Source organism: Zosterops lateralis (assembly GCF_965231275.1).
Source record: "Zosterops lateralis genome assembly, chromosome: 6".
NCBI lineage: Eukaryota > Metazoa > Chordata > Aves > Passeriformes > Zosteropidae > Zosterops > Zosterops lateralis.
The window spans coordinates 12,256,433-12,270,741 of NC_139761.1; the positions used below are offsets into that span (position 1 = coordinate 12,256,433).

Here is a 14,309-nt window from a genome sequence, read left to right on the forward strand (position 1 = left end):
TTGGTGGGGAAGAGTCAGGGCACTGCTGAGGGGTGCTGTGACAAGGGTGATGCCATCTCCATCTCCTCTGCCTGAGGGTGGCAGCTCCCTTGACAGCCTTGGTGACATCCTGCAGGGTCCTTCTCAGTGAGGCTTTGCAGACCATCCTCCCTCCCTGGAGGCATCACTGGCATGTGCACATGGGCTTTTCCATTAGCATGCAATGACAGCTACTATCAGCACAAAAACAGAAGGTGAGGATGAGAGACTAATCCTTATGCTGCTGTGTTGTCTTAGTAAGATAGGGGAAGCGCTGTTAAAATAACACTGATTTTCAGAGATGAAGCATCCTGTTAAAACAAAATTGAAAACTATTTAATGAGATGCAGTTCTTAAACACCATTGCTTTTTTTAAGGAGAAGTTAATTCTTCTGTGCTGAAAGCAGCTTCTACCAAAGGTTCTCTGGGTGAATCAAATAATATGTTGCTGATTTAAAAGGGACTTGAAAGGGGTTTTAATTGCTGTTTTCATTTCAGCAAGCAAGCAAACAAATCAATTTCAATGATTAGGCAATTTCCAGAGTACATCTTGAACTGCTCTTTAGCTGTGCCAGTAAAACTTTGGGGTTTGACACAACTCTGGGGTACAAGTGAATTTAGACTGGTGCCATTGCTTTGTTTCAGAGGTAATGTTAATTGATATAGTTATGTAACAATACTTTTGCTAGATAAACCAAAAGGGTCAAGCCCAGAAAAATGCAAACCACAGCTTTAACTCCACTGGGAGGGACCATGGTTTGTTTCTTGTGTATTTAAAGAATAGAACAAACAAACAAGGGCAAGATTAATTAGGAGTGGGAGTAAATTACTCCCTCCCCAAGTGAATGAGGAGCAGCACTGGACAGTACACAGCAGCAGTGTCAAAATATTTCTTGACATTTTCCACTGGAGGTCCAAGAGATTTTCCTTTGTGCTCCAGTGCTTCCAAGACATTCATAAACCATGCCTCTGGCTACCTGTTGTGATAACAAACTTGTGTCCTTAGGTTTCATTATCAAGTTTTTAATCTAAACTTGAATTCTCTGATCTACCATCTGAAGTAGTGAGGGAATTTGCAGCAGGGTTTTTCCCAGCAAAGAAAAACAATTCACTTGCTAAAGACATTGTGTGGGAGACATAACTCACAGATACAAGAATTTGAAAATTTGGGTGTTTGTTTTGTAATTTTGGGGGTTGCTGGTGTTTAGCTTAGTTTTGAGGCTGTATCTTAACATTTCCAGTACAGTAACTAGGGCAACAGATTCTTAGCCAAAAGTCCACTTGAGACTTCTATTGATTTTGATGAGGTTTGATAAATATAACATAACGTCGGTATTTGCATTTTCCTAAGCCTTGTCTAGACTTGGATTTGGAAGGTGTGATGCACCATGTGACATACAATGTAGTTAAGGCAATGTGAATTTAAAGCACAGCTTTAAATTTGGTTCTTTTTCAGGAAGCTATTACTACACTGTATTTAGCACTTGCTAATCTAGAAACCATTGATGGTAAATGAAAAGAGAGGTTACAAACCAAAGGCAGGCTGATCTTGTGGTTACACCTTCCAGATGTGGCCTCCTGATACACACAGGGCTATTTCACCTCTGATAGTGTAGAAATGAGGGCTCCCCAGCCCTATGTGGTGCTGCTTCCCCAGGGAAGTAATGGAATCACTGTCCCTGGAAGTGTTAAAAAAACATGTGACACTTAGGGACATGGTTTAGTGGTGGACCTGGCAGTGCTGGGTTAATGGTTGGACTAGATGAATTTGAAATTTCATCTGAGTGTTGTTTAGAGCATCAAAGTTTGCAGAATATGCCATATAAAAATAGAAGTATGACACTCATTGGTACTTGAACCCTGCCTGATGCACCAGGAGTTGATTTTTCATTACTGGGCTCTGTCTCCCTCACTCTGCTTTTCAATTTTTCATGCAGTCACTGGTCGTGTAAATGTCTGTGCAAACATACTGAACATGAGTAATGCAGCATCTGTTGCTATTTATGAAACTGTGGTTTATATCTTTGGAGTACATGGTATTATCCTTCATGGATGTGGCTTTAACTCTGTTATTACAATACAGAATTAATTAAGAATATTAAAGTCTGTGACTAAAAAAATTACATTCCTAACTTCTATCTATGGTGGCAAGATTTTCATATCCATTCTCTTCTAAAGGCAGCATCCTTTGGGAAGATGTGATAGACACATTTAGGTAAATATCATTCCTCCAGCACACATGGTTTCCATTTCAATTGATCCCCTCCTGTTTCCTTCCAAGCACTTTCTCTGTTACATATTCAACAATGGTGGCTGAAATACTGATCAGCAATAGCAGAGACAAATTGATTCCAGCAACTGGGAGTTTTAAGGGCAATAAATGTTTATATCTGAGTTTTTATGTACTGAAATACAGTTTTTAGGCATGCACTGAAATTTTCAGTGGCATTGAAAGTCTAAAGTTTCTTGAGCCAGTTATAATTTAGTAAAAGGATAGAATGAATAAAGACTGAGTGAGATGGGGCATAAAGATAGTGCACTACAAAACAGCCACAGAGGCCCAAAAGCTGTATAGAAGATGCTTCCTCATGTAGCCTCCCCTTAGGGCTGGGAACAGCTTGGGTGTTTCACACAGACCTGGCACAGAAATTGCACCTGAGCCACATGTGAGCATCCTGAAACTTGGGGGGTCACAAGCTGCTCACTGCAGTCTAGCAGAGAAATAATCCTACATGCTTTTAAACTGGCACAACTATTGGTAAAAGTTTCTCAGCAGAAAATAACAGCAAGAAGCTGGGAGAAAGCAGGGTGGGAATTGCTTTTCCTAGCGACTGTGTTTCCTCAAATACATATCAAATTACAGCTCTAGATGTGGCAGGGTGAGAAAACATTTTCCACCACCAAGGATTCACTGGGCACCATTGGGCTGCAGTGGATGCCACCCCAAATCAGACTGAAGCTGGCATGCCCACCAGTGGCATGGGAAGCTGCACATAGGTAGGAGGAGAACCAGTGCATCCACCAGCATATTTGTGGCAACTTCTAAGTCTCTAGCACATGAACAGCATTGGTCATGCAAAGGTATGCTTGTGCCCTGGCTGCTCCTCTATGCCAGCCAGATGAATGTGCTCATGAGGGTTCAGGCTCCAAGAATGTGCTTAGAATTCTAAGAACATTCAGGTTCTAAGAATGTGCTTATTCCTTTACACAGGTTGGTCAAAAAGTCCTACAAAAGCCACTTGCTGTGGCAACAGCAGATTGAGCATTTTAAGTCTTTGAAGCCTAGCTTCTTTCTTTCTTTCTTTCTTTTTCTTCCTTCCTTCCTTCCTTCCTTCCTTCCTTCCTTCCTTCCTTCCTTCCTTCCTTCCTTCCTTCCTTCCTTCCTTCCTTCCTTCCTTCCTTCCTTCCTTCCTTCCTTCCTTCCTTCCTTCCTTCCTTCCTTCCTTCCTTCCTTCCTTCCTTCCTTCCTTCCTTCCTTCCTTCCTTCCTTCCTTCTCTTTCTTGTTATTATTATTATCACTTGCTAATAATTTTGTGCTCAAAACTTTCAAGACATGATCGGTGGTCTTTCTGATGCTGGAAGCTGCATTTATACAAATTACAGTGGCATTCTCTGCAACTTCACCATCTGCCAAGGGCCTGTACATGATTGGCAGCAACCCTACGACAAGTACTTGACAGAAAAACCTGCCACATTGAAGAAACATCACACGACTAAAATACTCAATGTTCTTTCTACCAGGAGAAATTTTTAAGATGGGAAGGTCTTTCTAACACAAACTGGAACCACTTCAACTTTTGCATTCTGTTTCTTCCTCTCTGAAATGACCCCACGCTGGCCCTTGCAAGGCCTTGCTTTGGGGGAAGTAATTCTGATGTGTATCTCACTCAGGAGGTTGAGAGATACGGAATAAACTCCCATTACCTCTTGCAAATGTAGAGCACAGCAGATGTCTGAAGCCCTGCTCAGTGGGGTCGATGTAAAACAATAGCAGATCCCTGGCAGGACTTTCCCTTCAACCTCCAGGTCCCGCTGTAATGGACAGAGGGGTCTGTCCGAGTCCATTTAAAAAGCCTCGCTGTCACAAAGCCTGCAGCAATGTGGTCATCACAAGAGCCTTCTTGTTGTGTTAACTAGGAATTCTCACTAATTGATACCACCATCTGAGTCCTCCAGCCCCAGAGTAAGCAGCAGGGGTTACAGTGCATGAGAAAGAGACCATGCAAAGGCATTGCTGTGGGTTAATTGAGTATTAACGAGCTGAAAGGTGTGCTCCTGCATTAGGAAACACGGGGAGAGACCGTCAAAAACACAGCACGACTCCAAGCAAAAGCTCCAGCGCCTTCAGCCCAGGGGTGCCCCAGCTGTTACAAGGTCCCACACGGAAATGGGAAATGGCTACACCGTTACTGCTCTTGTCCCAAAAGCTGTAATTTCCGGCGTGGGATAAGCAGAAAACAATGTGGCATCACACAGAGGCTGTAGTGTGGCTCTCCTGTACAAAGCCAGGGACTTTCCCTAGGAGGCATGAGCTCAGTGGTGATTTAGGCTTTCCCCACAGTGCTACAGAAGAGGTACTGGATGGCCACTGCTTCCAGGGACTCCCAGCAGTGCCACAGTACACTGTCATCTCTTACAGTCTGAAATTATACTAACCTCAACTATTTTTCAGAGGCCACACCTACAATTTTAGCAAAGGGCAGTTGCAGGAGACTCTAGGGACCACACTGTCTCCTCTATGCTCAGGAGCCTGCAAGTACAGCCACAGTGTCCTTCAAGACCCAAATGTCTGAGGGGGCTCAGGAACACTCATACACTGCTTGGAGCACTCATAGGTTGGCCTCAGGAATGGGTAACGATGCCAGGTGAGTGGAAAGTAAGAAACACTGGCATTTCTTCATTTGGTTACAGTAAAGACTTAGGCAATTAAAGAAAAAAACCCAAAAAACACCACTTTTGGCAGCATGCTTAGAATACAAAGTCATTCTTTATCATACAAAGTCACACCTTACATATAAATAATTTGAATGTCTTGCTCTTTCATGGAAAGTAACAGAGAAAAACCTTCAAGGTTGATACATGGGAGCTGGTATTAGAAATCACATAGGATTAACCCTGAATCCTACATCCAAACACAGATATTTGGATCCAGTGCTGACCTATACACCACTTCCCTCCCCTGCACTGGAAGGAACTGAATCAGGACCCTCCTTGGAGGACCACCCCCATCATCAACCTCTGGTTATGGATCCCAACCCTGCAACCTTGGCCTCATCACTGACATCCAATCCTTTACATTTGCAGTAGTAAGAAAACTCCATTTGTAGCTGCAGAAAGAGCCATTGCCTTCTCCAAAGTGCATTATCTGTAGGTTTTTGGAGGTGACTGAAATAACTAAGCCTACCCAAGCTGGATCCCTTGCAGCTATTTCTATTTCTTGGCTGACAAGCTGGCCAAAGCAGCAAAGCTAAGTATTGCACAGTCTAGCAACATCTGACTAAAACTGAGACCATTTATGTGGAACAGCAGTGTGGGAACAGAAAAGAATCTAGCTGAGCAGCAATGAGAAATTCGAGCTTTGATCAAGGAGACAGCAGCATTTGACCCTATCTGAGCTGGCAGGGAGATCCCATCCCAAAGCAAAATAAAATATGTCATTCTTTCCAGCAGATGAAATTCTCCCCAGCGGTTTGTTCCTCTCAGGATCATTTTATGTGATCTCATTGTCCTTAAAGTCTTTCCCCTGAGGAAGCCGAACGTTTAATATAGACTACAGCGTTGGTATCCGGTATTAAATCAGTCCAGCTACTCTGAAATGAGGCGAGTGGGCGTCCTGGAAAGGAAATAAAAACACGAGTTTAATAGAGGAGAGAGGTTCACCTTGACCCATGCTATTTATTGCAAAAGGCAAGGAGCGCACTGCTCACTCAATGGAGGGTCACCCTGCCCTGCCATAGATGTGTTTTATACTCCCAGTAAATTCCAGATGCTCAGAGCGTACACAAGGAATGCATCATCCAACCCCAGAAACTTTTACGTCTTGCTTTGCTTTATCAAGCAGCCCTAGGAAAGACCAGCATGTTCCCACAGCTCTCATTAATCCAGCTGGCAAAGTTAGGCACTTGGCATTGCAGCCACACTGGATCTGTTCTGATCTTTGGCTGCAAAGATGAGCCATGAAACTGAAGGAAGGAAAACATCAGGAAGGGAAACACTAAAGACCTCAGGCATGGTGCAGGATGTCAGGCATCAGCCCCCTAGCAAGGCACTGCAGAAAAGGTCTCTGTCCCACATGCTTCTCCTGAATCCTCACTGTGGTTTCAAGCAGGATTCCTTCCAGGCAGGCACTACACACAGCACTAACAGCTGCCCTGTGAGGAAGCCAGATGTGCTGTGTTAGGCACAACTCACACAATTCACTGCTGGTGTGAAACTTGGTGGCTCAAAGAGATTTGTGTTGCATGTGTGTAAGTGCTCTTATGTAACTAGTTTACCACATGCCAGTTGCACATAGGCCCACAGAAAAGCTGCATTTTTGGTAGTTTGGGTTTTTTTTAAAAATGCCATGTGAGCTGACAAAACATGATTCTTCAGCACCATTGTGAGTGAAAACACTCATTTACCTCATTTAGTGTTTTACTTCAAGAAACAATTTAGCCCACGCTTGAAGTGTCAGCTAAATGAGATAATTTAAAATAATTCTGAAAACATGCTAACTGTAAGAGGCTATAATCAGAGCTAATTACAGGGACATTCTGGAAATCCCTTGGCTTGGGGCTTTAGTTTTGATAAAGGGGATAACAACTTGTAAGCTATGATTCTTTTAATTATAACAATAGTAACCACCTTCTTTTATACAGCTTCTTTCATCTCTAAAATCCCCACAGCTTTGCAAACTATACATACCACAGGGATTGTTTAGCCTAACACCAAAGTGAAGCCACTTACTCTGCAAGAAATGAGTAAGTGTTTAACAATACCTGGCAGTCCTGGGCAAAATTTGTAGAGGAAAAAAGGTGCAGAGGGAGAACATAATTGCTCTTTTTTCTCCTTGCAAACACTCAGGGGATTTCTGGATGCCCACAGCCACCTGAGCTTGAGAATAAGGAAGGCATTTTTATACGTGCCTGTGGACTCAATGCACTATAGAGGAAGGCAGCAGCACCACATGCCAGAACCCTGTCACAGTGCACAAACTCACCTGTCCACGTCCTGTGCTGGGTGATGATAAAGCTTTGACAGTGCAGCTGGGAGTTACAAATGGCAGCAGCCTCCTCGGGGCTGTGGATGGACAGCAGGCAGCCCAGGTGGCTGTAGGAGGGCCAGCACTTGTAGTCCTCTCCTTCCACTGTTCTGAAGCCCTTTAGAGATATGTAGTCTGGGGACAGAAAAAGGGTGTTTAGGGAAACACTCTAGGTGCACTTTCAGAGGCTAGTTGTGCTACACATTTAAAACTCGTGAAAGTTTTAAACTCAAAAGAATTGCAACAGTGACAGACTTAACTGACCAGCCAAGGTGGACTGGGGTGGAGCTGCAAAGTTGAAAGAAACCCAAATCTTGCCTTCTGGTTCTGCAGTGGAGCATAGGACAGGAATTCCCCCACAGACATAGGAGAGGGGTCAGAGGTCCCAAGGGTGAAGGGAGAGGGGTGCCACTGCAGGGGTGGGTAAGAGGAGGAGGCTGCTGTGCAAAGCCACAGGCCCTCCATGTTTTCCCTGCAGAAGGCAACCTCAAAGTAGCCTTTCCTGCACCCCAGCCCCAACAGCAGAAACTCATCACAGATCCAGTACCAAGCTACATGGGGCACAGACTAACCCACCCATGATGATGCTACCCCCAGAAACAGGAAACTGGGGAACCCCAGTGGGGGAAAGGGAGGCCAGATCCTGCTCCTGACAAGGAGACGTGACAAAAGATCTGACAAGCCTGAGCAGGTGTTGTTCAGGCTATTGTTCACTGACTACTAAGAGTCTCTCCCCACCTTCCCACACCTCTAGGATGATCATCATTTTGGCACAGTGCGAAGCCAACAGACAGGTGGTGTTGGAAAATACCAGTAATTCCTGTTGAAGCTGCTGGTCCTTGCATGCAAATGACCAGATATCTTTGTTCATAACAGTGCAAATTATAGTTCTTTCACATGTAAAGAGATTTCCTTCTGCAAGCCACCATCACCCACCACCTCATGTGAATGCTCAGGAAAATGCAAGCGAGAGTAACCGCTGGATTTTTGAAACTTCCTTTTGATCAGCCTCATCTCTACCACTGAATGGGTCCTTTTCTGAGGAGGGCACCTCATAAAGTCACATTTATCCATCCACAGGTCCAACAGAATGATCTTCAGAGAAAAGGAACTTAGAGGGCACCAAGGCTCCAGGTACCCTCCCACACTCATCTCGGTGCTGTCACCTCTCCACTCTATGTTCCCATAATAACCTGTGCTCAGCAGACAGAAGCCACACAGTGAAATGGGAAGTTTGAATATCGGCCCAGAAAACTGACCTGTTTGTCCAAAGGATAAGGATAAGTATATCCCAAGACAGGAACTACTCAGTTTGCTATCCCAAATACATCCCTGATGTTCATTATGAGAAGAGTATTTAGAAGCAGTGCAAACACATGCCAATGCAGATTATCTGTACTGCTTTTACTTTGCAAAGCTATACAATCATGCTAGCTCCCACAGAAAAAAAAAAAACAAACCAACAACAACAACAACAACAACAAAAAAAAAAAAAAAAAAAAAAAAAAAAAAAAAAAAAAAAAAAAAAAAAAAAAAAAGCCTGCTCAAAAAAAGACACTTTTGGTGCTTTTTCTAGTGACTATAAACTGCCCAAGTGTATGGGAGACCAGAATTTGACCAGCAACCAAGTGCATTGCGCCCTCCCCCCATAATTACTTTACTTAGACCATTCAAAATCAACTACCTTTTAAAAGAAGAGGTCTTTTCTGGAGATAGAGCCCAGACTTGTACAGATGTAAAACCTTTTCAAAAGCTCTCAGGGTTTCATTTATTCCATATCGTAAATCACCTACATTTAAGGAAAAAGATGACAAAGATAATCAATTCCATGACATACCATTTAGAGAGTTCTAATGAAGAAGTCTATGAATATTATCTGATACCTGTTGCATTCAGAATATCGCTCAAAAGGGGCCGCAAAGCTTGTGGTGCAGAGTGTGGCAAGAGATAGGTGAAAAAATACCTGCAAAACATCCCACAGGCTGATTAGAATACCGTGCCTTCATTTCCCTGGTGATTAAGTTGTCTACATTTTCCCGTGACTTGATTATCCATATGCAACTAGCAAGTCTGCTTTGGTTATAAAGTTATGTAGAAGTGCCTCAGATGGTTCCTGTGAGTTGGGCTGAAGATCTGGTCCTTGCTGCATGAAATCTGCCTTGTAAAGCTTCATGCCATAAAGCTTGCCCTCATTCCCCTGGGCCATTTTTTTATACTAAACGATGTATTTCCCACCAAAAAAAAAGGACCTGTATAAAAGAAGACTCATACATCTTTCTCTTGCCCTGAAAAGGTTTGACCTTCTTATTGCCCACAAAAAGTCAGGATGACTCATTTCCTAACCCTTCCACAAAATTCCTGTTCTAGGGAACAAGTGCACAAGAGACAAGTGTAACTGCAAGGCTGCAATAATCTATGCAGGGATTTGCCCTTTAGCACTGAATCCTGGAAATCCAGGCTCTCTTACTAAGTCCTTCTGTGTAAATATCCACCTGCCAAGGCTTCCAGGATGTGACCTTCCAAGCATCAGTGGTGAGCAAAAGTCCCTGCATTTTCAGCTGATGGCCTAGACAAAGTGCTGCAGCAGCCTCAGCCCCTTGCCTGTTACCTGCCCATTGCTCTTCCACAGGAGCCCACAGGGAGGTTTGGAGATGAAAGGAAGCACTGGCCAGCAATGGGGACTCAAAGCTGGTGGGGTTTTGCAGGTAGCCTGCACTGCCACTGCTCTCAGCAAGCACAGCCCATGGATGTCAAGCACCAGGGCTTGTTTGGGACACAGCAAATTTACAGGCGCAAGCTCTGGGACAAGTTTCTAGAGGGCGGTGAGGGAAGGGAGCCGCAGAAGAAAGATGCCTTCATTCTCACCAGACAACTACACTATTTTCCTGCCTTATAAGGAAAATAACTTGCCTCAGAGTGATCCTTAACTACCCTTTGGCAGAGCTGAAGGGAATCACCACATGGAAGAAGAGCAAGGTGCTAGAGGCTGACATGGCAGGCCACGAGCTCAGCCACCCCAGATCTTCCCCCAGGTAGCTGGACGTACCGATATGCATTGAACAGATTCTTCTTCTCATTTATTCCTTCACACTTCCCAACCACAGAGCATTTGAGAGGGAAACTTTTGGTAGGGAAGTCGAGTGTGCAGTCATTATCTTCCTTGCAAGACAGCTCCTCGGTGCTGGCATCATCCATGTCTGTCACTTTTAGGTTTCCATCCACCATAACAAACTGCCTTGGCTGGAAATCCAAGAGGACTATTGAACCCAGGGGGGAATGTGCCAAGTAAAACAACAGTTTCACAAGACTCAGGCAAATCTGAGAAAGAGAAGATGAATATGCATGGGAAAAAACAGATGAAAAACAGCTATTAAATTGGAAGTAGAACAAAGGGGAGGGCATTCAATTAAATTAAAAGGGAAAAAAGCATATAGAACTTAAAAGGTAATTATATGTATGCTACAAAATTTATTATCAACATTGCCACAGGATTTGATTGGTAAGTAGTTTAGCAACATTTTTAAAAAATGTGTGTACACAAAAAGAGACATTTGCAGTTAGAAGAACTAGAGGAGAAAGCTGTGAGGAAAACAATAGCAGCCTTCATGTTTCAGGAGCTATATTGATTTGCCAGCTGAAATCAGAAGGGTTTTTCCCAGTCTGGCATAAAATTAATAGATTCCCCTCCCTTCTCTCATGCTGCTCAATAGAGACTGAGGCTCCATGGTCATTAATACCAGATTCATGCCTTGCTGCATCACTCAGCAGTATGAATTTGGGCACACAATCATGCCTCTGAAGAATTAGTCAAGGCTTGCAATGTATTTATTGCCAGCTTTTTAGCTTTTATGACAACCTTCTGGCAGCAGGGAAAGGCCAGACAATACCTGACCCAGCAGAAAGCTTGGAAAATTATTTTTAAACAAACTAGATCTAGAGGAGTGCATTTATACCGCACCAGCACTTTGCTAAAGTAGCTTTTTGCAGCAGTTTTCATTCAGTATCAGGAGCCCTGGCATCAGACAAAGTGCATCCTCAGCTGGGTGTGCCAGGCAGCCCACGTCACCCCTCGACCCTGCCGATAGAGATCTGTGCAGGCACGAGGGTTTTTTCCCTTGGAACAGCTCGAACAATCCCTGGTATCTGATGTGGCTCAGCACAGGGGAATCCCACATGTTTTGACACCCTAATTAGGAAGCAGGACTAGACAGTGCCAGCGTAAATTCTGAATTAGTGTCTTCTGCAGTCAAGAGATGATTAAAATCTCTAACGCCACCATAGCAAACTTTACCCCCAGCTAATCCAGCATCATGGGTTTCTTAGAGGAGACTTTGGCACGTTTAAGAAGATGAGGTGCTAGGAAAGCTATGTAGAAGCCAGTACAGAATTGAAGAAAGTAAAACTCCCCAAGCCAAGAGAAATGACTGTGGAAGCTCTGATGCTATTTTAGCTTGTTTAGTGAAGCAATCATAACAATCCCAGCTCCATGTCCCACAGCTGAGTGAGCAGTTGCCACACTCCCCCTCTGGCTCAGATGGCAAGGCTCCTCTTCAACATTAAGGATCACATGCAGACAGGGATTTTATTTTAGGACTTCGGTTGTGCTTTTATTTTGCCCAAAGCATTTCTTGCTGACACTAAGATACCCTTGCTTTTTTACAAGACAACTTTCTTTTTCCTCCTGGCACCCAAACAAGTAATACTGAACCCCCAACTGAGCCCTTGAGGCAAACTGTAAAACAAGCTATAACCAAAGCAAGTGCCATGCCACAAGTCATTTATATTCCTGAGGAGCATATGGGTCCCTATGCAGGATGCCTAGGAGATAAGCAGGTCTCACTAGAAAGGCTGCAATCCTAGCACCCACAGCAGAAGGAAAGCAGTTTAGTAGTGATTTTACTACAGTAATTCCTAAAGGGCCAAAATCAGAACCACCACACAAACCCATGGAGGGTCAGCTTGCTCAGCCTGTTGCCTGGAACAGGTAACACACAGCAAACCACAGACTCGGAGCATGGTGAGGTGGCTTTCCCAAGTCAGACTCGGGGTGCTGAGGGGCATCCTGACCAAAGCCTTTCTGGATACATATATGCCTATTTATATAGGCAATATAGAGGCAAAACTAACGTTCTCGTATAACAGAAGGTATTAACCACTGCCCCAGCACCGAGTATGATTTTATGTTTATCTGCTCCCAGATGAAGTTCTTTTAACGTCGCTCTGTGGAGAAACTAACCGTGAGACACACCAAGCTAGGGCTGTGTTAATGTGATTTTAAAAGAATGAAAAGGAAACGATTTACAGACAATTTGCAGGATCACACAGAGTGTCGGCAGGAGAAGCCCGTTTGCCCCAGCGGTCACCACCGGCTCTTCACCGGTTTGCCCAGTTTGAGGTCTAAAAGCGACTGATAAAACTCCCTCGCTTTGTTTTCTTACTTTAAATCTTTCCTCCCAGGGGGTCTGCAGGAGCTGAATCATCTCCAGCGGGGACCCCAGCTCCAGCATGGCTGTGACCCGTAGCTCAGCATCTCCGCTGTTGTCATAGCATTGGCCGTGCAGCTGCGCGAGAGTGGGAGCCTGGTTGGGGCGATGTCTCTGCCCAAAGCCAGCAGATCTCGGCCGCCCGGGGACGGCGTGGGCACCACGGCCGGACCGGCTCAGCCCCGGCAACAATTCCCCCGCCCCGCCGCGGCAGCGCCGCCCGCCGCCCCCCGCCCCGGCGCTCCCACCGTACCTTGACGATGCCGGGGTGCTGCAGGCGCTGCAGCAGCGTCACCTCCTTGAGCAGCTTGTACGCGGCCAGGCGGCGGCAGCCGGCGGGAGCCCCGTACCGCTGCACGCACCGCCGCACCTCCCGGCCCGCCCCGTGCACCGACTTGAGCGCCACGGAGCCTCCGCCCGCCAGCGCCGCCCGCGCCACCACCTTGGTGAAGCCCCAGCCCAGCACGCTGACGGCCGTGGCCCGGTGCAGGTCGCCGCAGCCCAGCCCTGCCGTGGCCGCCGCCTCCCCGCCGCCCGCCACCGCCTCCAGCCGCCGCAGGTCGCGCCGCCTCTGCCGCAGCTCCTCCCGCAAGCCCGGCGGCAGCAGGAGCGGAGGCGAGGAGTCCGGCAGCGCCTCACCGCCACCACCGCGTCCACTGCCACCGCCACCACCGCGCCCACTGCCACCGCCACCGCCGGACGGCAGCGCCAGCAGCGCCAGCAGCGCCAGGGCCGGCAGCGCCAGCAGCGCGGCCGCGCTCAGCCGAGCCCCGCGCCGCGCCCGCCCCGCCGCTGCCATGGAGAGCGGGGCTGCGCCGCCCGGCTCCCGCTCTGCCCGGCTCTGCCCCGCTCCCGCCGCTCTGCCCGGCTCTGCCGCCCGCGCCGGGGAAGCCGAGCGCCGCCGAGGGGGCGTGTCGGGCTCCCGGCGCCCCCACCCCGCCGGCCCGGCCCGGCCCGGCCCCGCGGGCGCTCGGGGCAGCGGCGGCACGGACCGCCCAGGGAGGGGAGGCGGCGGCGGAGCAGCCCTTGTGGCTCTGGAGGAGGTGGCCCGGGGTGCGAACCGGAGCTGCTGGGTGCCAGCGGCACATCCCCGCAGACACCCACCCACCCACCCTCCAGCGGCGGCTGTTCATAGCAGAACACGCGGATTTCACGGGCGTGAATTTTGTCTGCCTGCTAGAGGGTACGGCAGATTACAACCGAGGGATGTACGATGGGTTAAAATCAGGGAGAACTAGGATATCACATTTCCCTGCCGCTTAAAACTCTCAGGTTACGTTTCTACGAAGAGCAAACACCGGCAGTTTCTCTAATTAGAAGGATAAACCCTATTAGGTTGAATCAGCAATACGCTGCCTAAGCACGGAATTGGATTCTTTTTCCAGGGGGGAAAAAAATCAAACCAAACCCGTCCTCCAGCAAAACCAGCCAATGCAGGCAGAAAACACATTTATCGTTTGTTTGTGAGGAGATCAGCTGGAGTGGCGGCGTGGTGACACAGCTCAGGGCTGCCCTGTGACACACGGGTACCTGCGCGGGACAGGAAAGCGTTTCCTGTGCGAGA

General features: G+C 46.9%; 1 protein-coding gene across 1 annotated transcript; it reads right to left on the reverse strand.

Moving 5' to 3' along the window:
* Positions 1 to 5,032: 5,032 nt before the first annotated feature.
* LOC310911020 (extracellular tyrosine-protein kinase PKDCC-like) lies at positions 5,033 to 13,544 on the reverse strand (the record flags this gene model as incomplete). The annotated part of the gene is made up of 7 exons (XM_083864190.1): positions 5,033 to 5,852; positions 7,221 to 7,397; positions 8,947 to 9,051; positions 9,146 to 9,225; positions 10,309 to 10,580; positions 12,701 to 12,823; positions 12,999 to 13,544. 7 exons carry the CDS (start codon positions 13,542 to 13,544, stop codon positions 5,749 to 5,751), a joined length of 1,407 nt encoding a protein of 468 aa, XP_083720316.1. The 3' UTR covers positions 5,033 to 5,748.
* Between the last annotated feature and the right edge of the window lie 765 nt (positions 13,545 to 14,309).